Below are 24,858 nucleotides of genomic sequence, written 5' to 3'. Positions count from 1 at the left end.
AAAAAGGTGTATGATTAAATGTTTGAAATTGGTGTTATAGACAAAAATGTAATCGTGCCAACATATTCATTTCTTTCAATAGAAAACTAATATTTTATTTACAAAAAAATCTATTTTAAATGGATGACTTGAGCGAAATATTCCGAAAAGCAGCCAATAAGAGTGCAGTATAGGTGGGAACTCCTTTAATACTGTTTAAATAGGATCTTAGGAAATTGTTTGAGAAAATGCCAAGAATACATTTCTGGAAATTTCTAGGCTAAAAGCGTGTCTACTTTGAAGTATAGTATCACAACATAATTCCCCATAGTTTAATTTGTTATTCCAGAGTTTTGATGACTTCATTATTATTCTAAATAAAGAATGAGTGTGCCTAAACTTTTGACTGGTAGAATATCTTGCAGCTGTTTTTTGTTTTATCAGCTGACATTTTTCTGCCTCACTTGTTAGTCATTTTGCATGAAAGTGTGACAAATGGGGGGAAAAAAAAGTCATTGATATGAACACACATCATCTCCACAGTTCCAAGCAAGATGAGGGAAAAAACTCTACTTCTCAGAATCCCTATAAATTGAAGGATGCTAAGGAGATCTTGCTAATCAAAGAAGACCAAATGTTTAGCAACAAAAGCTTGCACTCCACCTGTCTGGATGAAGAAATCAATAGAGTCACCAAACTCTTCTGTGACTGGGTCACCTCACTGGTCAGTCCGCATTATAGCAAACAGACAGAATGTGCCTGCATTGACATTATGATTGACATCCTATACTGACAACACTTTTAACACTCCCACCATGTATTCTCCTTGTACAAACTTCCATCTGTAACTGTAAGGTTATTTATTTTAGGGTGAGGAGACCAATGACATTGCAGAGTCTACTATCCTGGACCTCTTTGCCAGTGGCTGTGAAAAGAAGCCTGTCTTAACATTCCAAGATGTTGGAGCCAATGAAAAACCAGAGGAGCTGCATAAAGACTATTCACACAACCTGCAACTGAAAGACTCAGAGTTGAACAAGGTAACCACTGAGTCTACAGTAACATAGAAGACACTGGATTAGAGCTACCTTTATTTTTTTTACACAATTTTAAAATCTTCATTATATAATGTGTTATGTTTCTGTAAAGCTGCTTTGAGACAATGTTCATTGTTAAAAGCACTATACAAATAAAATTGAATTGAATTGTCATAATTGGATCATTTACCAGTTCCTATCTGTTAGCTAGGTCTTTCTATTGCATTTCTACTAATCCATGAAGGTGGGACAAAAATTCTTTAATGAAAAAAACCTAGTTGTTTCCTCGTTTTCCTATTTTCATTCTGAAATGAAAAATGAATGAATGCAACATACACAAACTGTATTCTTACAACTTGTCCAATTATTCTCTCAATACCAGGTGTATATTCCTAATAAAAAAACTACATATGGCGCATGGTATTTAAACCCTAAAACATGGAAGAAGCGGCCTGCAAATGAGCCACTGAGAGACCCTTCACTGACTGAAGATTCTGAGTTTGAGCAGCAACCCACTGAGAAGGTGAGTGATCAGCTGTAGCCACTGAAAGCAGACAGGTAAGCCAATCCATCCTCCAGTCATGTGAGGTCTGTTCATTATTCTTTACTGAACAGGATGAAGAACTGAAGCAGATTTATGGAGCTCAGGCCTTCAAGCAGTTCATCATCAATAAAGGATTAAGAGTTCCCAGGGTAAAGAAAAGAATCCTGTACTGACTCATGAAACCTGAAAATTACTGTTATTACATGCCATAGTTGAACACATCTGAGATTTATTTATATTACTCTGCAGTTTCTCAGTTCCGTTTTTCCGGAGGAAGATCAGGAGAATGGGACCAGAGAGACAGATGCAACAGTTTCAGCACCGACACGCTCGGGAACTGCCATGCTTTAAATACACCTCAACTATCATTCATGAGGTGCAGCTGAGCAGTACTCTAACCTGAAACCTTAATAAAGGATAACAGTTACATTTTGAACAAACACTCATTACTATTTTTAACTGTAAAAATGTTGGAAATATCCTTTATTTAAATTATGAGTCTAAATGCCATTTTGTCAGATACAATGTAGTCATTTTTCAGGTTCATATTCTATTTTTATATGTTAAAAAAAAACAAAACATTTATTTGCTTTGGATATTAATTCTTTGGTCTCCTGTCTGGTCTAGAAGCTTATCTTTGTTGAGTGTTTTTCTCTCTTTGATCCTCCTCCTCATCCTTTCCTGGCTTTTTATCATCGAGGACATTTCTGCAAAAGTGTCAGACATAAACAATGAGAATATAAGCTTTCCATGATAGAAGAAAAACACCAAAAAATCACCAAAACTCTTTGTAATCTCAGCAATACTCCTACCTTGATTCTTTATCTGATGATCCTCTGCTTTGTTCTGAAGACACTCTAATGTGCTCTGCTGTTTCTTGCATGTCTGCCGTGGTATTTCAGCTTGCTTAAAGGCAGCTATTCCAATAAATATATAAGCATATCTTTAATCCTTATATAAATTCGATATATAAGCAAGCTGTCAAATTAGCATTTTTTTTAATTGCAAAAAAAGTAATAAGTGCCTGCTGGAGATCATAAATTACTTACATTTAATATTAAATGTACAAGATATACTGTGTTTTTTTATATTATGCACATTGCTGATGCATAATTACAGAATTAAAAGATTAAACATAAACAAACAAATAAATAAAATGCATTTATTCAGACCCCTTTTTCCAGTATCAAGTGACAATTAATTTGGCCAAGTTTAGGAAGGAGCATTTTATACTATATGGCCTAAAAGATTCACACCCATATGTGCTTTGTCAGCCTCTCATTCCAGATTCAGACACTATTGGACCGGCAAGGCCAATTTATTTGCTTTTGCTATGGCTAAAGACATTTGGATTTGAGATCAAAAGATGACTATGAAGAAAGTTCAGCTTTTATTTCCTGGTATTTATATGTAGATGTGTTAAACGACTGTATCAGACCGCCCAATTTGTAGGCGAGCAAAAATACTGGAACATATGACTGACAGGTGTTTCTTGCTGCTCAGGTGTGCCTGTTAGATTGAATGTCTAAACAGCTCTGAACATCTACTCTTGGTTTTAGCCTTCAGTTACACCTGTGAAGACTGTATTGTTGTGTTAAAAAAAAAAAAAGGATAAGCCAACATGAATATCAGAGAGCTGTCTATGGGAGAAAAGCAAGCCATTTTGAAGCTGAGAAAAGAGGGAAAATCAATCAGAGCCAATACAACAATTTGGAATGTCCTGAAAAAGAAAGAAACCACTGGTGTACTGAGCAACAGACACTGAATGGGTCAGCCAAGGAAAACAACAGCTGATGCCGGTAAAAGCCTGGAAAAGCCTCACAAAAAAGAAACCAACAATTTGGTCATGTCAATGAGTCACAGGCTTGATGCAGTTATTGCAATTAAGGGATATGCAACCAAATATTAAGTGTTATTTAATTCCTTTACTTCAAGAATTCTGTTCCTATCTGTTCATAAACCTTTGTTCACCTAAACATTGTGTGGTCTGATACAAAAGGTTCCATGTTTCCATGTTAAATACCAGGAAATAAAAGCTGAAATCCTAAACTCTCACCTCATACTCAAATGCCTTTGATATATAGCATAAAAGAAAGAATTGGCCTTGCCGTTCCAATATTTTCAGATGGGAATGTATGTAAGGAGACTAAAAGTAGAACATTGCATCTTAAATGTTCAAATACAGTGTCTTTTAATACTAAAATATAAATAAAGCGTTAGTCACACAAACAATGATGCAAATCAGTTACATCCAGGCTTGTGTTAGCAGTTATGTCTCTAAAAGAGTAGAAATTTGGCTTGGTACAAAGTAAAGACTTACATGTTTGCAGAGTAAGGACAGGGCTTTGTGTTTTGAGGCTGCTATGGATATCGGTACGAAGGTCAGAGGTCAGGAGGGAGTGTACCGGAGACCTCCGCCCCAGTGCTGCTACACAAAATGAAGTGTAGCAAGACCGACCTGCTCTCAGTCCAGCTTCATCTATGAAAACAGAAATAATCACCAGCAAAAAGTAAATGTGCATTTTATAATATCTAAAATTACTGTTCGCTATATGTCCCTGCACAAAGGTCATGAGTAAAAGTAAAGAGTTGGGGCATTTGTTATTCTAAATAGAAGTGTCCGTTTATTAATTACATTTATCATTACAGCGGTACACTCACTGTTAGCTGAAAAAGCATCGTTCACGTCCTGTTTAATGAAGTTAGGGCCTCGGCCAGGATCTTGCTCACTGCATTATGGCACCACATGTAGGGCAGGCCAAACATGCATTAATGGCAGTGTGCATTAATAGAGCAACATAGAATGAAGAAACAGAGGAGTTCAACCCACAGTCAGAAAGTATTGCCATACAATTGTGTTACAGGAAAGAGATTGAAATACGAGTGTCACACAAGCAAGGTCCAGGCAACGACTCAAGAAACACATGTTCATGCATGGGGAAAGAGCAATGATGACAAATATACACAATCATAGGTTTGAGATCCTCTCACTTGTAATTGGTACTTGGCCTCGTCTTCCTGCTTTCACCTTCGGCGTTCTCAGTCACTTCATCTCTGCATAAATACTGCATTTCAGTCGCAGCTGATCTGATGAAGATATTGCAATAGCATGTGCTTTTTAATCACATACATTATAAAGTAGCTTTGTCGATGTAACAGTCCAGTTCAATTAAGGAAATTATTTAATATTGAAATGCACAAAATATTGTTTTACTTTAAAGGAATACTCCAGGGTTTTTCAACTTAATCATTACATTTGGGTCATTACCACAGACAAGAACTGACTCATTTCCCTGTACTGAGAAATCAAAACCCAAGGGCAGTTATTAAGGAAGTCATTAGGGATCTAAATCTCTATCCTATATACTGAAAAGGTCCATTGTTAAAAGCACTACATAACTAAACTGAATTTAACGGTATATTCAAAACACGTATTTTTGTATAATTTCTCTCTATGAATTTGTTGCAAATGAGCAAATTCATGCTTTCAGAGATGGGACTACTTTTTAGAGGGAAGAATTTGTGGTTGCATTCAAATCCATTATTAATGGCACCTTTCATAAAAATAAGCAAAAAACAGTATATAAAATATATATATACATCAGCATGCAATAAGTGATATGGAATATGGAGATGCTGTACTGTTTTATTTTAACACAATATTTTTCATAGAGTTTTCTTAAGTAGTGCATTTTCTTCTCATTAGTTTGTTGACAGACTTCAGCAAAAGCCCTTGGATTTATAAGTGAGTTTTAAAGTAAATAATTTTCCCATGATTTTCTCATTATGTAGAATCATTCTCAGTATATGGAATTATTCCTACACTACAGATGATGTGGCATATTCCTTTTATATATTTTGATGCACAGGTTATTTATTAAGACACATGCACCCCTTCTTTGTGGTAATAGATGTCTCTCTCCTGGCTTCCCTTATAATGGTTGCTCTTTAGAAAAGTTCCACAATGACTAATCTGAGATAGGACTCTTACTTCCTGCTGCTGTGTGTTTCTGCAAAGCTCCTGGAACTGGTGTAGCTGGTATCAGGGCTCCGCTCCATATCGATCACACTGCGTAGCTCTTTAACCAGGCTCCGCAGCTCCAGAACGGGGCTACACTTCTGGCTACTAATGCTTAACTGGACACAGAAAGAGACCGAAAAGAGAAAATACACTTCAAAATATACTAATGGTTGTTTATTTTAATATGTGCAATTGTAAGGGTTTTTGTCTTCACCTGGCTGGCAGCATGAGCTTGAAAGGGCACTTGTGCTGGAGGTGTAGTGCTGGTGATTGGCGATCTGTGAATGTTGTTTGTAACTTGTAAGTCTTGTCCTTGCTCAAAAGTTCTAGCATTTGTGGATCGTAAGTTCTGGCCCTCCTAGACATGATATACAAAGCAGTATTGTACTGCTGATCTCTGTGATAATAATGATAGTAATCATTGTTAGCACAGCTGAATGGAATTCTCAGTACAAAGCATACCTTCAGCTCTAGAGTGTGCTGGAGTTTCAACCTCATGATCTCCTGTTGCTGGTTCTGAATGTAGTCTTGGCACTCGGCAAAACTGTCAGACATCTGGAAGACATGAAGCATAAACAGCCATGGGATATAAACCCTATAGTGCGGCTTTCAGTAGGGCTGTCAGAATGAATTTTCATGTCATGTATTCGAAGGCAAAATTTCCAAAAAAAGAGGTGTGTCCTAATTTTTATTTTTTTTTGCCAAATCATCTGCTTCATATACGAAAATGTGTCATATATGTAGTATACTTTTTCACATATCATTTTCACCATGTATCAATCTTCTAATTAATTACAGAATGCATCCTAAAATGTGTAAACATGCTAAATCTTACATAGTTCTATTATGGTATAAAGTACACTATATAGTGGCACTGAGAAGATGAGTCGAAGACTGTGGATTTTTAATATGAAATTCAACTAGATATCATCGATGTGGGTAAATTAATGAGAAATAGATACAAAACATTAACATTCATGATGAATGTATTACTGTGTCTGCTTTTCATCTTCCATGCTTTACATGTATTATGTGATTCTTGTGATTTAAAGCACTCTGTGAGATTTAAGAAAACCTTGTGCAAAGCTGTGTCGAGCCGCTCAATTTCGCTCTTCAGCAGATTCTCCTTAGTATGGTAAGCCTCCAACTCAGTTTCAAGCCTCTTTCTTCTTTCCCTCTCAAAAAGCAGCTCCTGTGCTTGACGTTTGCTCTTCATCACCTGATAGTTCTTCTCCTGAGAGTCCAAGAACCCACCCACAGCATCTGGGTTAATCTCACTTATTAAAAACATTATATTCAAGCATGATATTGATTAATCCAAACATGGCAAGCACACTACAAAGATCACACTCGCTTCAAAGATCACACTCACTTTTCTAGGAAAAGAAAAAAATTAAGGAACCAAGTGTTTTTATCCCACTGCCAGCCACACAGAATTGAACATGAAAAAAAGAGCAGAATAGACTGATGTTTATGCCATTAAAAAGTAAACTGCACTATTTATCCATTCAACAATTGGCCTTTTTGCCAGTAATTTTGTTGCAGCTAATATAAGATGCTTAACCAAAGGGCTGTGCAGAGAATGGGACAATGTTAATCCAAACATTTCTTTCATGTTACACTATACAAATTAACTAACTCCTGTTTGAGACAATTCTTATTTCTGACTGTGCAGTAGGAAAACACCCAAGGTGACAGAGTTTGTCATTGGAGCTACTGGTAAAGAGATGTACCTGAGTGAGTTTTTCTGTGGTCTCCTCCAGCATCTGTACATGGCTCTGGAGTAAGTCAACCTGTTCTCGCTTGGCAGTGATCTGCTTCTGTATGCCCAAGGCAACCTTTAGACCTAAAAGACCACATATAGTAGCAATCACTTATAATCAAAAATACAGTCCCCTCTGAAACTATTGGAACGGCAAGGCCAATTCAATTGCTTTTGCTGTGGACTGAAAAGACATTTGGGTTTGAGATCAAAAGAGGGCTATGAGAAGAGAGTTTAGAATTTCAGATTTAATGTGTAGATGTGTTCAACGACAGAACATAGCACATTTGGTATCAGTTACCCAGGGGTGTCCTGTTTGATTGAATGTTTAAACAATAAATAGCTCTGCACAGCTACTCCTTGTTTTAGTCTTCAGTTTCACCCATGCAGACTGCATTTGCTGTTAAAAAAAGGGTAAGCCAACATGAAGATCAGAGAGCTGTCTATGGGAGAAATGCAGGCCATTTTGAAGCTGAGAAAAGAGGGAAAAATCAATCAGAGGCATTGCACAAACATTGGGCATAGCCAATACAACCATTTGGAATGTCCTGGAGAAGAAAAAAAAAAGAAACCACTGATGTACAGAGTAACAGACACCAAATGGGTTGGCCAAGGAAAACAACAGCTGATGACAAACATTCTGAGAGCTGTGAAAAAAACCCCCAAAAACAACAGTCAGTGACATCACCATTCACAATTCACCATTCGAAGAACACTTTGAGAGCAGAAATATCGAGGCCATATCACAAGATACATACCACTCATCTGCAGTAATAATCAGAAAGCCAGATTCACAGAGAAATACAGCCATGAGCCACAAAAGTTCTGAACCAAGATTAACCTCTATCAATGTGATGGAAAGGCCATGAGATCTGCTCATGATCTAAAATATACAAGCTCATCTGTGAAACATGGTGGAGGTAGTGTCATTGGGTTTGCATGGCTGCTTCTGGAACAGGCTCACTAATCATTATTGATGATGTAACTAATGATGGTAGCAGCAGAGACTGGAATTTATCCATCTTTTGATCTCAAACTCAAATGTCTTTTGTGTATACTACAAACCAACGGATTGGCCTTGCCGTTCCAATAGTTACAACAGTTATAGAAGGGATTGTGTAAATACCTAATAATGCTTCTAAACTTATATCAGCTTAGAAGCATTATCAGGGAGTTACATAAGGCATTATGCCCGTCAGTGAAGATACTGAGATATGTATTATTCTGTTAATTTTGGTGTATTGTCCAAATACACCATGAAAAACTGTGACCAAAATTTAAACTGGAATTAACATTCAGAATAGCTGCTTCACATGACCTGAAGAAAGTGAGTTAGCAGCTACACTGTTAGATTCCTGCCACCGATTCAAAGAATGCTTTGTCTAGCTTCTCAAAAGACTGAAACTTGCGTCATATGGGACCACATTGTTCCCATTCTCTTCACAAGCATCTATGTACCATGCAATAACACAAAAGCAATATAACAAATAGTTTTATAGAAACTAGACTCCAGTGGTCAGGACCTAGCCAACACAAACACAATGCTTTCCAAAGCATTTAACACTACACAATTTCTCGCTGTAACAATCGTACCATGATGACGTAGAGCAAACGAACAAATGGCTGAACAGAAGAGTCGGATTACATAGTCACATGATGGAAAAACACATGGAAGAATAATAGGAGGAAGCTAGTGCACAAAGATGCTCCAAAACTAGCATCCCAGTATGTAGCCTTCCTGTTATTCTCCAGAACTGAGGGATAATGAAGGGAAGGCTACACACAAGAACAAACTGATTAAAGAAGCTGAATGAAACCACAGGGAAAGAGTCTTCCACCTATTATTTTAACCTGGACCAGATCTCACTTCACTGAATGAACATTGTGAATTACCTTCTCACAAAAAAGAAAAGACAGCTGATTATAAAAACATCCTCTTCCTTCAAGCATAGGCTACTCTCACTGGAGATGGGGATCTATATTTGCACATGTATACATTAACACTTCCTATACATTCTTTTCCCAGGGCTTTGATAGCTTTACAATTAGAAAGTGATTCTATGGGGTCAGCAAGTGCTAACTTGGCTCCACGATTTCCTTTTTATAATAGGAGTGCAGACAGTGGCGGAATTTAGTTACATTTAGATACAGTTAACTCACTTACAACCCATGGCAAAAAATTATGGAATCACCACACTTGGAGGATGCACACTCGGTTTTTTACTTTGTAGCTAATAAACAAATCACATATGGCAAAACAATTTTGTTTAATAGCTGAACATTCTGGCTTCGTGAAACGTACTTCACACAAGTTAAATGAAATTATTTTAATTAATGCCTTTTTTTTTTCAGATCAAGTAGAGGAAAAAAAAATATGGAATTGCCTGGTAATTTGCATTTCTAAAACAAATACCAGCACAAGTTTAAAAAAAAATAAAATAAAATAAAAAAATGGTTTGCAGTTAAGGGAGGGCTTCATGAAACATACCTCAAACAAATATGGAATCACTCATGTTGTGGAAAATATGATGGAATCATCAACAACAACAACAAAAAGAAATCATAATTAGTACTTTGTTGATCCTCCTCAAGCTTTTATGATGGCCTGAAATCTTTGAGGCATGGACTTCACTAATGAAAAACAATATTCTTCATCAAGCTGGTTGAAACTTTCTCGAATAGCAGTTGACAGATCAGCTTTGCCAGATGGAGCCTTGTCATGGACCAATGTTTTAAATTTCCACCATAAATTTTTAATCCCATTCAGATCCAGACTGTTTGCTGGCCGTGTCATTGAGCTGCTCTGCCTTTCCTGAAGAGAAGCTTTAACACTCTTTGCTCTGTGGCAAGATGCATTATCTTCCTGAAAAATGACTTCATCACCAAACCTATTTTCTACTGATTGAATAAGAAAAGTGTCCAAAATTTCAATATGCACCTGTGCAGTCATATTTATATGTTTCATTAGAACGGCACCAGACAAAGTTCCAGCATCATCTCCTCGGCCAATGCCGATTCATCACTGAATATTACTTTTATCCAATCATCCACACTCCATGATTGCTTCTCTTTAGTCCACTGTGACCTTATTTTCTTCTGTTTAGGTGTTACTGCTGGTTTTCGCATGGCTTTTCTATATGTAAATCCCATTTCATTCAGCTGATTTTTTACAGTTCTGTCACCATCGTTGACTCCTGTTTCCACCCATTTGTTTTTCATGTGCTATGTTCTGCATTTTCTATTTTCAAGGCATACTGCTTTGAGTTTTCTATTCTGACGCTTTGACGTCTTCCTTAGTCAACCCGTATATTTTCCTTTTATAACCTTCCCATTTTGTTTATATTTGCACCAAATTTTAGACACAGCTGACTGGGAACAACAGACATCTTTTGCCACACTCTGTATCGTACTTCCTTCTTGAAGGAGTGTTATAATCCTTTCCAATGTTTCAATTGACAACTCTCTTGTTGGGGCCATGTTTCCTTTCAAAAAGTCCAAGTTTAAGGTCTGTAAGCACTCTCTTAACTGCAAACCTAATTAGCATTTTTTCAGACTTGTGCTAGTATTTGTTTTAGAAATGAAAATTACAAGGCGATTCCATATTTTTTCTTCTACTTGATCTGGAAAAAGAAATATGCCATTAATTACAATTTCATTTAACTTGTTTGAAGTATGTTTCACGAAGGCAGAATGTTCAGCTATTAAACAAAGTTGTTTTGTGTCATATCTGCGATTTGTTTATTTGCTACAAAATTAAAAGCCAGGTGAACATCCTCCAAGTGTAGTGATTCCATGGGTTGTACACTTAAGTCTACTGAATAAGCTCTACAGGAGAATGCTGCATACCATTTTTTAAATTAGATAAAGTGAGAGGACATAATTGCTGTAAAGACTATTGGAACTTCAAAATTGGAATAATACTTTGGCACTGCTCAATTTATTGATATGGTCTGGACAGGTTTAAAAATCTACTGCAGCCCCCTATTGGAGCGCAAAAGAGAATTTCTGCTTAACTTTTTAACCGTTGCTGTAATGTCACCTTATATATGGGATACCTTATATACAGTATTTGGTGTGTGTGTACCATGTTCATCAGCACCCTCCAGTGTTTTGAGGGTGCGCTTGGCCTGCTCCAAGTTGTTTCGGATGTTTTTACGCTGGGCTTTTAGCTTGCTGTTCTGCCATTGCAGCTCCTCGGTTTTCCTGCTGTGTTCTTCTCTTAAAGCCTCCTGCTCTTCTAATAGAGAGAATGCCAGGCATTAGTGCACAAACTGCTAGTTACATACACTCATCGAATACACACCGGTATAATGAATAATGCAATCATGTCAACATAGACCAGAATGTTTCCAACTTCTTGTGGAATCCATGGCATGAAGAATTGTGGCTGTTTTGAGGGCAAAGGGAGGCCCTACTTAGTATTAGTATAGTGTTCCTAATAAAGTGTTGATGCACGTCAAGAGCTTTCAAAAAATGCCACATATAATGCAGTATTTGCCATAGATACCATTGCCATACATCCAGGGTCATCAATAATGGGGTGCATGGTGGTTTTGTGGGGGGCCCACAAAATTCCAGTAGTCCATAAGTCCTTTGCTATGATCAAACTGCTGTATGCATAATAAACGTAATCATATTAACTGAAACAGAATTTAAGTAAAACTACAAAATCATACAATATTGATGAAATAAGTTTCAATTTCCGAACCAATAACCCCCTCCAAAAATGGCTTATGAGTGGAGGGGCCTACACCACTATCCTTTCAGGGGGCCCAAAATTCCTAACGATGGCCCTGCATACAGCCATCTTTACCCGGAACCTTCTCGCCAGCTGTAGCTGGTTCCTGAATGACAAGGAACTCTGGTGGTTATTCTGGGTTTGGAGAACCATGGTTACAAATGTAACTACTGATGATTAGTGAACACAGTAGGGTGAACCAAGGTCATGCTAACATCACAGGGCTACAAACAAGACTCTGTGGCCTAGATGCTTTGGCACTGACAAAGAAGTGTGCTACACCAAGCCTATCCTAGATCTGGGCTACCACTTCTGGCTGCAGATACCACTTTTCTGGCATTAGGCATCATCTCAAAAAATGTGTCCGTCACACCCTTGTAGAGGAGTTGATGCCAGCAGTGAATGGTCCCAACTAAGAACATTCTGTGCAAGAAGAGATTGCTGCTGTTAGGAATGCCCTGCATGTCCAGCTACTCAGTGTTTAGCTGAGACAGGGACACATTTCTGTCAGTGAGAGGTCCAGCCATAGGCAGATAACCCACTTCTGAAACGCACACAGACAATGAGCCTAGGGTACTCACTATTGCCATCATTAGTCCTAGCACCCTCCAAAGACACCGGTAGCACACATGGTAACCTTCCTGAATCTGACTTGCAAGCATAGCAAAATCCACAACAAATTAGGGTGATGATTTGACTAGCATTCTTAGTGAATCTAGCTTTATGCCAATTAACTGTGTAGCCTGCTGTACACAGTGTTACTGAGCAAATTTTTGAGCTCACTGCAAGACTCACTGCGAGCACTGTAATGTGGCTGACGAGAGTGAATGGGTCATGTATGGCCTGATTCTTTGGGGGGCCAATAGGAACTGACAAGAAAAAAGGGGTAGGTTGTGAAGGAAAAACTCTCATCTCAGAGATGTGGATTATCGAAAATCCAGCTAATTTAGTAGGCTTAACATTAAACACCGCATGGTACGTCAAGAGAAAACCACTCGAAAACCACTAGTAGTTCACCAATAGGTCTGCCGGTTGGTTGAAACCAACCCAGCAGGGAAGAGATAAGAGAGGCTATCCCCTGCTTTGGAGGAAAGGTCACCTGTAGCACCAGTCATGGTCGCAAGCTGATAATAAATACGTCCATAAAGTGTACCTGTAATTAGACATGCACACAGGCACAAAGAAAAAGGGAAAAGATGTCTGTGTGAGCGTATTTACTGAAATTACTGTGCCATATGCTACTACAGTATGTGACTCCATTACATGGTCTCAGCATGCATTCACATGTGCACAGGGGGTATCCAGATGTTGCACACTACCCTTGGTGATGGAGAAGTGAAATAGAAATAGCATTCGAAATTGATAAGTCAGAACAATCTAGGTTCATACATGACTAGGTTCCACAACACATATTGAACACAACACCTTTTGATCAGCAATTTGGTGGTTAAAAAGTGGTTAGCATGTACGCCTCACACCTCCAGGGTCGGGGGTTCGATTCCCACCGGGGCCCTGTGTGTGCGGAGTTTGCATGTTCTCCCCGTGCTGCGGGGGTTTCTTCCGGGTACTCTGGTTTCCTGCCCCAGTCCAAAGACATGCATGGTAGGATGATTAGCATGTCCAAAGTGCCCTTAGTGTATGAATGGGAGTGTGAATGTGTATGTGATTGTGCCCTGTGATGGCACCCTGTCCAGGGTGTACCCTGCCTTGTGCCCATGCTTCCTGGGATAGGCTCCAGGTTTCCCCGTGACCATGAAGGAAGGATAAGCGGTATAGAAGATGGATGGATGGATCTGTAAATGTACTGTCTGTTTCTAAGGACTACACCTGGCACGCTCAGACGAGTATGTCTCTTTACCTTTGAGTTGATCTAGCTTCTTGCGCTGGCTCTCCAGCTCAGTAGTCACCTGCTGTTTCTCCAGAGTTAGCTGGTGGAGATTGCTCGTTCTTTCTGACAGGGCTGCCCGTTGCTGTCTTTTTTCCTGTTCCACAGTACTCAGCCTTAGTTCTGCCTCCAGCAGGGCAGACTGCTCACACAGACAAGTACGGGTTATCACATATGAAGAGACCAGAGGTTTGCATGCTACCTCTCAGCAGTTACAATTCTGGGTTAGCGACCAAAAAGTGCAAATGCTTTGTGTTCAAATCCTAGAAATGACTGCCCACTTCCTTCCAAAACACCTTATATCTTGGGCCAACATAAAGTTAACAAAATTAAAACAGAGATGACAACCAAAGTCTACCATAAGAACAGTGGAATACCAAACAAAGGTTGTTTTTTTTTTAGAGCCTCCTGCTGCCTATGAGCTTAACCTTATGGCTCTGAAAAGCCTGAAATGATTATCCAATGCATGGCAATATTGCAATCCTATCGTTATTGGAAGGTACGGTTGAAATTATAATTATTATAGGTGTAGAAGCACTAAATATCTCAATGCGAACGATGATCACAAAAACCACATCTCACAGTAAATTACAGTTGTTTTAAAAACATAAAACAATAATCAGTTTTGAATGTAAGAACTTAATTATATCTGGATTATATGACAAAATAATATGAATATCATGGTTCATTACTTTACAATACACAGACTGTCTCGTAATAACAAACAGCAGGTTCGTGCAATTCTTGTGCAACTGTCCAAATAGTGCATAAGTAGTTTTTTGAACTCTGAATATTTGGTCATGTGAAAAAATAAGTACACCACATGGAAATTATTGGCTTTTTTGAAATATGTGGATAAGCAAACATTTTATCATCTTTGAAACAGTGCCCATTAATGAAAAACCACAAGGAAAATTAACTTTTTCAATCATTTATTCAACAGAAATGCTGCAGAAAATGTCTGCGGAAAAAGTAAGTACACCCGTGGCCTCAGAAGCTAGTATTACCCCCTTTAGCAGAAATAAATTCTTGTAGGCGTTTTGTATAATTGTCCACCGGGCTTGGAATTTTTTTTAACACGCTTCCATGCGATATTCTTTCAGTTGCAAGATGTTTGAGGGTTTTCTTGCATGTACCGCCTGTTTCAAATCCCCCCCACAACATTTAAATGGGAGACAAATCCAGGCTTTGACTAAGTCATTCCTTAACCCTCCATTTCTTCTTTTTGAGCCATTCTTTGGTGGATTTACTAGTGTGCTTATGATCATTATGCTGTTGAAAGTTCACTTTCAGTTTCAGATGGCCTCACATTAATCTTCAAGCACTCTTTGATATGATGCAGAATTCATAGTTTAATCAATGAATGTCCAGTCCATGAGACAGCAAAGCAATCCCAATCATTAGGCTGAGAATGTCTCTCAGGTAAACTTTAATAGTAGAAAATGCTCTCCCATTGTTCATTAAGCTTTGCAAAAAGCAAAGTATATCACTCTCCTTCTTTTCCAAATCTCTTTCTGATTGTAGAAGCATGCACTTTGACAACAACAGCTGCAAGACTTACTAGCAGATCCTGTGATTAAATTTTGGGGTGCTTGGAGACTTCTTTTTGCATCAGACGGTCTGCGCTTGGGCTGAATTTGCTGGGACAACCAGTCCTGGACAAATTGGACCATTTCTAGATTATTCTCCTTACAGTGGGATGATGTATTTCAAATCATTTGGAGATCTTTTTAAATCCTTTGCCAGACTCATAGGCATCTACAGCCTTTTTTTCCTGAAGGCATTACAGAACTCTTCAGATCTTGACATGATGACACCACACACCTCAGTAGCAAAGGAAACGCCAGACACTAGATATGAGAGGGGTATAAATAAAACAGGTTCCACCTGCACTCCCTAAGCAGGTTCTAATCACTGGCACCCAATATTGAACCAGGTGATTTTAATTTTATGGATCTGAAGGTGTGATAAATGTAGGTGTGTACTTACGTGTGTACCATGTGACTGAGCTGTTTTTTTGTGAAAATTACTACAAATTGTCAATTTTATGTGTCATTTGATAGAGTGTATCACATTTATTAATAGGCACTGTTTCAAAGAGGATCAAATGTTTGCTTGTCCAAATATGTCAAAAAAACCAACAATTTCCATGGGGTGTACTTATTGTCTCATATAATTATAGTCAATTATGGTACCAACTTCTCACTACACGCTCATAACTCAACTCTAAATATGACCCAATGGACACAAGTCAGTGAGATTGCGATTAACGGACACAGGGCCGCAGCTACTATTAACAGAGAAGTAAGTGGGGCTAGTTGATGTGATCCTGTATGGTTGAGGTTTAATGTCTGATCCTGGGATTTGGTTACTGCATTGTTTGTCATGTTCTCCCCATGTCCGCAAGGGTCTCCTCCAGGTTCTTTGGATTCCTCCGACCTTATAAAACATGCTGGTGGGCGAATTACTCTACTCTACTACTCTAAATTGCCTCTAGGTGTGAACACGTGTGCACATGATGCCCGCTGATGGACTTCGCACCCAGTGTTCCAGCATGGGCAGACAAGGGGAACGTGATCCAGACCAGGATAAGGTGCTTACTGAAGATGAATGAATATTAACAATAAGTGAACGAACGAAAAACTAAAAATGTGAGTTACTATTTTTTTTTTCAAAATTGAGAAAAGTCTATTTCATATGACAATTTTGTTCAAAAGTTGAAAAATGGTGTGTGTTTACCCTACACATGAATATTAAGGTACTGTATAGTTCTGCCATATCAACCAGCACCAGTCTTAAATAATCAATATATTTAATGTAATTCAAAAATCTAATTTAAAAAAATAATTTTAATAATAATTTTAACTTTAACATCATGTAAATGTTTACCCTCAGCTGCTGGTTGTCCAGCCGGAGCTGCTCGAGCTGCTTGTTCAGGCTCTTCCTCTCCTTCTGCAGGGCCACCAGAGGCTTCATGAGCAACTCGCCACTCTTTTTTCCTTCTTCCAGCCTGAGCCTCAGCAGCTCCACCTCGGTCTGTAATGCCATCACCTGTGTGTGCGCCTCCTCCAGCTGAGCTCGGCCCCGTTGCACTTCTTGCTGCTTCAGTGGCAGCTCTGCATCCCGTTTGTCCAGCAGAGACTGTAGCCTCCTGGCCTCCCCGCTGCTCTGCTCCTGCATTGCATACATGTGGATTCACATGTCATTTCATATAAATCATTCGACACTGTGTGTGAAAGAGCATGTTATTTAGCTACATGCCTCATTGTGCTAGTGTGATTCCTAATTCAGTTCTGACTTTAGTGATTCCAGGTGTTAAGCTCTTAATGCGATTATGATCATTTGTACTTTACAAGTTTTGGAATACCAACAGAAAAGAATGCTAAAAACAATGGCTGAAAATTAGATTTAGATCAAATAAGATTAGGAAAAATACTAGGAAAGCTGTTGCCCGTTTTCTCACATGCAAACACATGGTGATTTTGTTGGCCTGTTCGAGCTGCTGCATCTCACCACGAAGCTGCTCTGTATCTGTATTACATCTGTACAATTACATCTGTATCTGTACATTTTAGAATAATAAAGTCATCAAAAATCTGGAATAACACAAATGGAAATATGGGAATTGTGTTGTGATAAAAAAAATTCCACAATAAATCAAAATATTTTAATATTTTATCATTTTCAAATAGACACCCTTTTTGCCTAGAATTTCCAGAAATGTATTCCTGGCATTTTCTCAACCGATTTCTTGAGGAATCCCCCCGAGATGCTTCTTAAACAGTATTAAAGGAGTTCCCACCTACGCTGGACACTTATCGGCTGCTTTTCAGAATATTTCGTGCCGAGTCATATTTTTGTAAATAAAATGTTAGTTTTCTAATGAATGAAATGAATATGTTTTGCATCATCCTAAATCAGGCGACAAGTCTTCAGATATTCAGACTAAGGTAATGTACATACACAGCTATTTCTCCTACTGACCTGCATGTCCAGATGTCTCTGACACTGCTCTCTAAGACACTGGATGAGATTCTCAAGCTGCTGGACTCCATGGCTGCGCCGATCCAGCTCGTGCCTCTGCTGCCGCTCAAGGCACAGCTCCTCTGCAGTCTGACAGAGCTCGGCCTGAGATGGCGTGGTACAATTGTTGTCATGCAAACAATCGTACCACGCCATACCACTTTCTATATTTCACTCTGAATTTCACTACAGTGTCCTGCACTGTGCTGTGACTGAAATCTTATAATATATTTAGAAACTCCTTTATCAGTAGCTGCAAGCAGATTAAGTGAAGAGCAGAGGGTACTCAGAAATAGAAATAATTTCCCCAAAATCCTGGGATCAAGGACAGATCATCTGTCGTTTATCTGTGCTTATAAAAATCTCTGTTTGGGGGTCTTACACAACTTGTCCTTTGTCTATTAGGATGTCTATAATGATGGTCATGTTTAATCAAAAATTTGCAATGTAAAATGTGTTTCTGAGAAAGCTTGGGTTTCCATAAAATGTACGTCTTCTCTTCTGAAGTAAAATGTGCATTAGGGTTAAACATGTATTACTGTAAGCCAGCACAACTAGGTGTCCTGTTCCTCAACTTGCTGGAGCGAGAGGTCTCTCTCCCTCAGGACCTGCTCTGCCTGGGATTTTGCTTGTGCAAGGGCCTCCTCCAGAACACTGACCTAATCGAGGAGCCAACAGTTCACTCCCTTTCCAAGAAACCAGCACACTTTATAGCCTCTCCTTTGTTTTACAGAGTGTATGGAGGATGTTGAGAAAAACAGCATGTGTATCATATATTTCGCTACAAATGAAAACACATCCAGCTTCTGAAATTTTGTTGAGGAGTGATTTTTTATTTTTTTTCCCATTACCTTAGCCGTGTAGCTTTTCTGCTTCTCTAGCTGGTCTGAGCGCAGAATGGAGATAGCAGACTCCATATCACTCATCTCTGATTGGTGCAGCAAGGTTTGGCTTTGGAGCTGTTGCCTTGTATGAACACAAAGTCAGAGATCAGTTGAAAACACAAACTAATTATTGATAGAAAGAGTCTGGGTAATGATGTTCTGCATTGTGTTTAAAAGTTATTCTGGTTGTTTTGACCAGATTCCTCTGGAATAAATAAAGAGCCATTCCTGCTTTTTTGATTTAACCATTTTAGTCACAGCTAAATTCTTAAAGCTTTAGGCCCAGTAAAGAGTGGCATATTAGCATGATTCTTACTGTAATACATCCAACTGGTGTTGCAGGCCATCTGCGTTAGTCTGAGAGCTATTCAGTTTCTCAGTCAACATTGCCACCTTCTGCTCATGACTAGTCATGATCTGCTCCATTCTTTTATAAAAAAAAAAAAAAAAAAAAGTAATGGCAATAAATAACATATAAAACAAAATAATTTTGACTTCAAATCAGCATATGGTGATTATGCTGACAATCTTCCACAAAAGTACAGATAAAAATTATTATCTCAAAACATAATGTGTCACTGTCTTAATGGTTAACTAATAAAAAATTAAGAGGTTCATTTAAACCTTAAATCACATGGAGGCAAAATGAACATACCTTTCCTTATGCTCCTGTAGAAGAGACTCTGTTTTTCCTTGACCCTGTTCCTTCAAGTCTTTCAGTCGTCTCTCCACCTGTTAAAAAAAAAAAAGAGAGGAAAAAAAAAACAAATAACTGTAATAAGTTATTAACAATCACTTGGCTAAGGGGTTCACCTGTTTACATTCACATCAATTAAGTCGGTTAAAGATTAATTAAAGGTTGTGCACGTTTTGCATTTTATCTACTCACATTCCAGCGGTTTTCAGTAAAATACACAGAACATTAAAACAAGCTGTTTAATAGTGTTTAGGTCCTTCTTGTGCCACCAATCAGCTCTGACCCGTTGAAGCATGGATTCCACAAGATCTCTGAAGGCCACCAAGACATTAGCTTTAAGTCCTGTAAGTTGCGAGGTAGAGCCTCCATGGATCAGACTTGTTTGTCCAGCACATCCCACAGATGTTCAATTGAATTGAGATCTGGGGAATTTGGAGGCCAAGTCAACACCTTGAACTCTTTGTCATGTTTCTCAAACCATTCCTGAACAATTTGTGCAGTGTGGCAGGACACATTATCCTGCTGAAAGAGGCCACTGCGATTAGGAAATACCATTGACATGAAGGGGTGAACTTGGTCTGCAGCAGTTTAGGTAGGTAGTACGTGTCAAATTAACATCCACATGAATGCCAGGACCCAAGGTTTCCCAGCAGAACATTGCCCAGAAAATCACACTGCCTCCACCGGCTTGCCTTCTTCCCATAGTGCATCCTGGTGCCATCTCCTCCCTAGGTATGCGACGCACACATACCTGGATGTCCACATGATGTAAACAAAAATGTGATTCATCAGACCAGGCCACCTTTTCCACTGCTCCATGGTCCAGTTCTGATACTCACATGCCCATTGTAGGTGCTTTCAGTAGTGGACAGGGGTCAGCACGAGCACACTGAACGGTCTGCAGCTACACAGACCAATAAGCAGCAAGCTGTAATGCACTGTGTGTTCTGGCATCTTTCTATCATAGACAGCGTTAACATTTTCAGCAATTTGTTCTACAGTAGCCAATTCACCAGTTGTCCTACCTTGAGCCATTTTTGGTAGGTACTAACCATTGCATACCAGGAACACCCCACAAGACCTGCTGTTTTGGAGATGTTCTGACTCAGTCGTCTAGCCATCACAAGTTGGCCCTTGTCAAAGTCACTCAGATCCTAACGCTTGCCCATTTTTCTTGCTTCCAACACATCAACTTCGAGAACTGACTGTTCACCTGCTGCCTAATATATCCCACCCCTTGACAGGTGCCACTGTAACGAGATAATCAATGTTATTCACTTCACCTGTGAGTGGTTTTACTGTTATGGCTGAACAGTGTATGAGATCAAACCTAATCATGTGGATCAATAACAATAAAGTAATCAGGACAAGGAGACATGTCTACCTCCTTGCCAGCCATGTTCCTTGTCAATTTAGAAAGCTCCCTCTTTTGTCCTAGCATTCATGCATCCTAGCCAAAGCAGCATGTTTTGGTGGCCTGGATTTGAAGGCAACACTGCAAAGAGGATCCTCCTTTAAATTTTTAGATTCAGACCAGCTAGCTTCAGATCACTGAAAAAATCACTGACTGTTTCTTTATCACTGATTTTCAGGAAGCACTTTAACATGGTCTGGGTCATGGTGAATCTGGAGTGAATCGGGAACACTCTCGCGTACATCTAGGGACCATTTTGAGTAATGAATTCACCTACAAGCATGTTTGAGAAGGTGTCAGAACCCAGAAAAAAACCCAGTGAATAAAAAAAAAGTACCTACAACCAAGTGACATACCATTTGCAGTTTCTCCTGGAGGCCATGTTTGTCATTCTCCAGGTCTCGTAGGGCTTTCTCCACTGCAGGTCCTAGAGGAAGCTGGCTAGGGCTGAAGGCTGTGTCATAGCAAAAACAGCTGCTTTTTCCACTGCGCTTCTCATAATCTGAAAGCCTGGTGAAGATGTCCTGCAGCATTTGCACCATCATCTCTGCTTTCCTGCTTAAAGTCTTCACTTTGTCCTCAGCTTCAATCAGTTTGTGGCCTTCGGTCTGTTTAATCAAGTGCAGCTCTAGCTGAGCTGCCTGTAGCCGCTCCATTAGCTTGGCATGTTCCTGAGATTCCTTTAGTCTGTGAAAAGATATGACACACAGTATATAACATAGGAAAGTGTTATATTTTTGGACATTTTAAATGATACATTTTAGTCTTCGATCTCTTACCTTAAGTTTGCCAAGGTGTCTTTCTCAGTTTGGCTTTCTTGCAGTTTGTTCTCTAATTTGATGATGGACTGATGGAAATGAAACTTCTGCAGTTCATGCAGCTCATACGTCTGAAAAGGTATCACCAATGGATGGCATATATACGTATGCATGTCGTAAATAATATGAAAAGAGCCATGGTCTGCTTTCAGCATCTTTTCACACCACCAATTTGCCACAGACTGTTCATACGGGGGGGGGGGGGGGGGGGGCTCTTTTTTCTGCACATGAAGGAGACTGGCTAAACACTCTGGCTACTGACCTCTCTCAGCCGCTTTTGGAGGTCTGAGACTTGTTGTGAATAGTCCTCTAGCACGTGCACAAGAACATCTCTGCCTTGGAAATTCAGACAACTTGCTCCGTTCACATCTACATCATAGTTTATGGACTGGATGTAAGAATGTTGGTCATGAACTGCAGATTCTGGAGATCCCTCTGATTCATGATCTACAAGGAGTTCACATGCATTACTGCAAGCGTAAGGCTAGGTAACACAAATTTAAAGACTGTGACATGCTAGTTGTCGTAATATTCTCACTTGTAGAAATATGACTTCCAGACATTTCTGTGCTGCTAAATGCCCGACTCATTCTTTCCATAGTGAGCCTTGTAGCTTGTTCAACTTCTTCCTGAAGCTTCTGGGTCTCTTTGGTTCTTCTCTCCAGCTCGTCACTGTAACGTGCAGGATGTTGATCATGCTCTTGTTGACTTTGTTTAGGATGTTAAAACAAAACAGCTCAAAGAGCTTCATTACAACTACCAAGGGTGACTATATAGTCTGTTACATAATGTGATAATATTTGCATAATGGTTCTGTAAGGGTGAAATAGCTTACAATTACAGTTGAAGTCTGAAGCATCCATACGCTTACTAGGTTGAAGTCATTAAAACTCATTTTTTAACCACTCCACAGATTTCATATTAGCAAACTATAGTTATGGCAAGTCATTTATTACATCTACTTTGTGCGTGACAAATAATTTTTCCAACAGTTGTTTACAGACAGATTGTTTCAGTTTTAAATGACTATAACTCCAGTGGGTCAGAAGTTTACTTGCACTAAGTTAACTGTGCCTTTAAACAGCTTGGATAATTCCAGGAAATTAATTTCTAGACTTTAGGCAATTCGCTAATTAGATTCTGCTAGGCTAATTGGCTAATTTGAGTCAATTTCTTCCCCTTGGATGTATTTTAATGGGAAAATCAAAAGAAATCAGCCAAGACCTCAGGGAAAAAAAATTGTGGACCTCCACAATTCTGGTTTATCCTTGGGAGCAATTTCCAAATGCCTGAGGGTACCATGTTTATCTGTACAAACAATAGTACACAAGTATAAGCACCATTGGACCATGCAGCAATCATATAGCTCAGGAAGGAGACGAGAGATGAACACAGTTTGATGCGAAAAGTGCAAATCAATCACAGAACAACAGCAAAGGACCTTGTGAAGATGCTGGAAGAAACAGCTAAAGTCTCTATATCCACAGTTAATGAGTCCTGTATCGACATAACCTGAAAGGCTAGAAACGCCAGACTACAGTTTGCACATGGGGACAAAGAGCTTACTTTTTGGAGAAATGTCCTCTGGTATGATGCAACAAATACTGAACTGTATGGCCACAATGACCATCATTATGTTTGGAGGAAAAAAGGTGAGGCTTGCAAGCTGAAGATCACGATCCTAAACATGAAGCGTGGGGGTGCTTTGCTGCAGGAGGGACCAGTGCACATTACAAAATAGATGGCATCATGAGGAAGGAAAATTATATGGATATATTGAAGCAACATCTCAAGACATCAGCCAGGAAGTTAAATCTTGGTCATAAATGGGTCTTCCAAATGGACAATGACCCCAAGCATAATTCCAAAGTTGTGGCAAAATGGCTCAAGGACAACAAAGTCAAGGTATTGGAGTGGCTATCACAAAGCCCTGACCACAGTTTGACAGAAAATTTGTGGGCAGAACTGAAAAAGCATGTGCGAGCAAGGTGGCTATAAACCTGACTCAGTTACACCAGTTCTATATGGAGGAATGGGCCAACATTACAGCAAATTCTGTAATTGTGAGAAGCTATGAAATACTAACAAAGTATGTAAACTTCTGACCCACTGGGAAAGTGATGAAAGAAATAAAAGCTGAAATAAATAATTCTCTCTACGATTATTCTGACAATTCACATTCTTAAAATAAAGTAGTGATCCTAACTGACATAAGACTGGGGATGTTTTCTACAATTAAATGTCAGGAATTGTGGAAAAACTGAGTTTACATGTACGTGGTTAAGGTGTATGTAAACTTCTGACCTGAACTGCACATTGCTCCTCACTATTATTAACAGTATTTAATACCTTAACATTGCCAGATTGCTGCTGTACTTCACTTGCATTCTCTCTTCACAATAACCTAAAATGAAGACTCAGGTTAGTCAAGTCTAATTGTAACTGCTTTACAGTTAGACATTTACCTAGTTATCATTATAATCGAATATTATTTGGATTTGGCTTCATGGCAAAGCTTTAAATAAATAACCAAGGCAAATTTACTCCATAAGCAATTCAGGCTTTCCATGAAAAGTTTCTCCATTATGCGATTATATTCCAGCTTACTTGAATGAGTAGCAGCGCGAGCGTTTTCTCCATTCAAACATCCTGATCCGCTGCGCGACACTTCCGGTGTGCAGTTTCCCTTCTCATACTTGCTACCGGCGTATGACATTCTGCACTTATCCTTCATTTAATTTTGCTAAACTAAATATCCCATAAACTGAAAACGATATTGAAACATTAGCTAGGTCCTCGGTTTGTTTGGTGCTAGACAGCCTGCCTACTAAGCACCTAACGTAGCTAATGTAGCTAGCACACGCTTCTCCAACTTGACTAACGAAGCCATCGTCATCACCATGGCAACGGCGAATAAAAAAGTATCTGAATGCAAAATGGCGCACAAGCAGCAAAGTAGTGCACTATATAGGGTTCAGAAGCCATTATATTGTACCCTATGTAGTGCACATGTCTAGGTAGTAGGGAGCCATGTGGAATCCCGCGCGACGGTAACT

General features: G+C 39.1%; 3 protein-coding genes across 7 annotated transcripts in view; 1 reads left to right on the top strand and 2 right to left on the bottom strand.

The window, feature by feature from the left end:
• zgc:158260 (uncharacterized protein LOC571389 homolog) overlaps positions 1 to 2,134 on the top strand; it is a 7,590-nt gene extending 5,456 nt beyond the window's left edge. The window contains exons 4-8 of the mRNA XM_053653797.1: positions 523 to 703; positions 849 to 1,019; positions 1,399 to 1,539; positions 1,632 to 1,709; positions 1,810 to 2,134. Coding sequence (XP_053509772.1) covers positions 523 to 703; positions 849 to 1,019; positions 1,399 to 1,539; positions 1,632 to 1,709; positions 1,810 to 1,911 — 673 coding nt within the window. The 3' untranslated portion in view covers positions 1,912 to 2,134. The remainder of the gene's footprint in view (positions 1 to 522; positions 704 to 848; positions 1,020 to 1,398; positions 1,540 to 1,631; positions 1,710 to 1,809) is intronic.
• On the bottom strand, positions 2,036 to 18,230 carry LOC128625470 (coiled-coil domain-containing protein 158-like). 3 transcript variants are annotated; one of them, XM_053653787.1, is made up of 14 exons: positions 17,951 to 18,230; positions 16,856 to 17,140; positions 13,940 to 14,108; positions 11,428 to 11,580; positions 7,315 to 7,427; positions 6,657 to 6,815; positions 6,044 to 6,136; positions 5,796 to 5,939; positions 5,552 to 5,697; positions 4,552 to 4,647; positions 4,222 to 4,289; positions 3,881 to 4,039; positions 2,373 to 2,477; positions 2,036 to 2,267 (listed from the first exon to the last, which is right to left on the bottom strand). In XM_053653787.1, exons 1-14 carry the CDS (start codon positions 18,143 to 18,145, stop codon positions 2,143 to 2,145), a joined length of 2,010 nt encoding a protein of 669 aa, XP_053509762.1. In that variant the 5' UTR covers positions 18,146 to 18,230; the 3' UTR covers positions 2,036 to 2,142. The 3 variants fall into 3 exon arrangements, with proteins under 3 accessions (XP_053509762.1, XP_053509763.1, XP_053509764.1); XM_053653788.1 differs by lacking the exon at positions 5,796 to 5,939 and having other exon boundaries at positions 17,951 to 18,145; XM_053653789.1 differs by lacking the exons at positions 2,036 to 2,267; positions 2,373 to 2,477; positions 4,222 to 4,289 and having other exon boundaries at positions 3,957 to 4,039; positions 17,951 to 18,145.
• Positions 18,068 to 24,858, bottom strand: LOC128625472 (coiled-coil domain-containing protein 158-like). Of its 3 annotated transcripts, XM_053653795.1 has the most exons (11): positions 24,410 to 24,858; positions 24,152 to 24,206; positions 22,341 to 22,474; positions 22,065 to 22,249; positions 21,764 to 21,873; positions 21,341 to 21,671; positions 19,529 to 19,605; positions 19,190 to 19,300; positions 18,841 to 18,955; positions 18,529 to 18,648; positions 18,068 to 18,079 (listed from the first exon to the last, which is right to left on the bottom strand). In XM_053653795.1, exons 1-10 carry the CDS (start codon positions 24,534 to 24,536, stop codon positions 18,544 to 18,546), a joined length of 1,350 nt encoding a protein of 449 aa, XP_053509770.1. In that variant the 5' UTR covers positions 24,537 to 24,858; the 3' UTR covers positions 18,068 to 18,079; positions 18,529 to 18,543. The 3 variants fall into 3 exon arrangements, with proteins under 3 accessions (XP_053509770.1, XP_053509767.1, XP_053509769.1); XM_053653794.1 differs by lacking the exon at positions 18,068 to 18,079 and having other exon boundaries at positions 18,524 to 18,648; XM_053653792.1 differs by lacking the exon at positions 18,068 to 18,079 and having other exon boundaries at positions 18,517 to 18,955.

Source organism: Ictalurus furcatus, chromosome 22, assembly GCF_023375685.1.
Source record: "Ictalurus furcatus strain D&B chromosome 22, Billie_1.0, whole genome shotgun sequence".
Lineage (NCBI taxonomy): Eukaryota > Metazoa > Chordata > Actinopteri > Siluriformes > Ictaluridae > Ictalurus > Ictalurus furcatus.
This window is presented reverse-complemented; position numbering and strand designations above follow the sequence as displayed.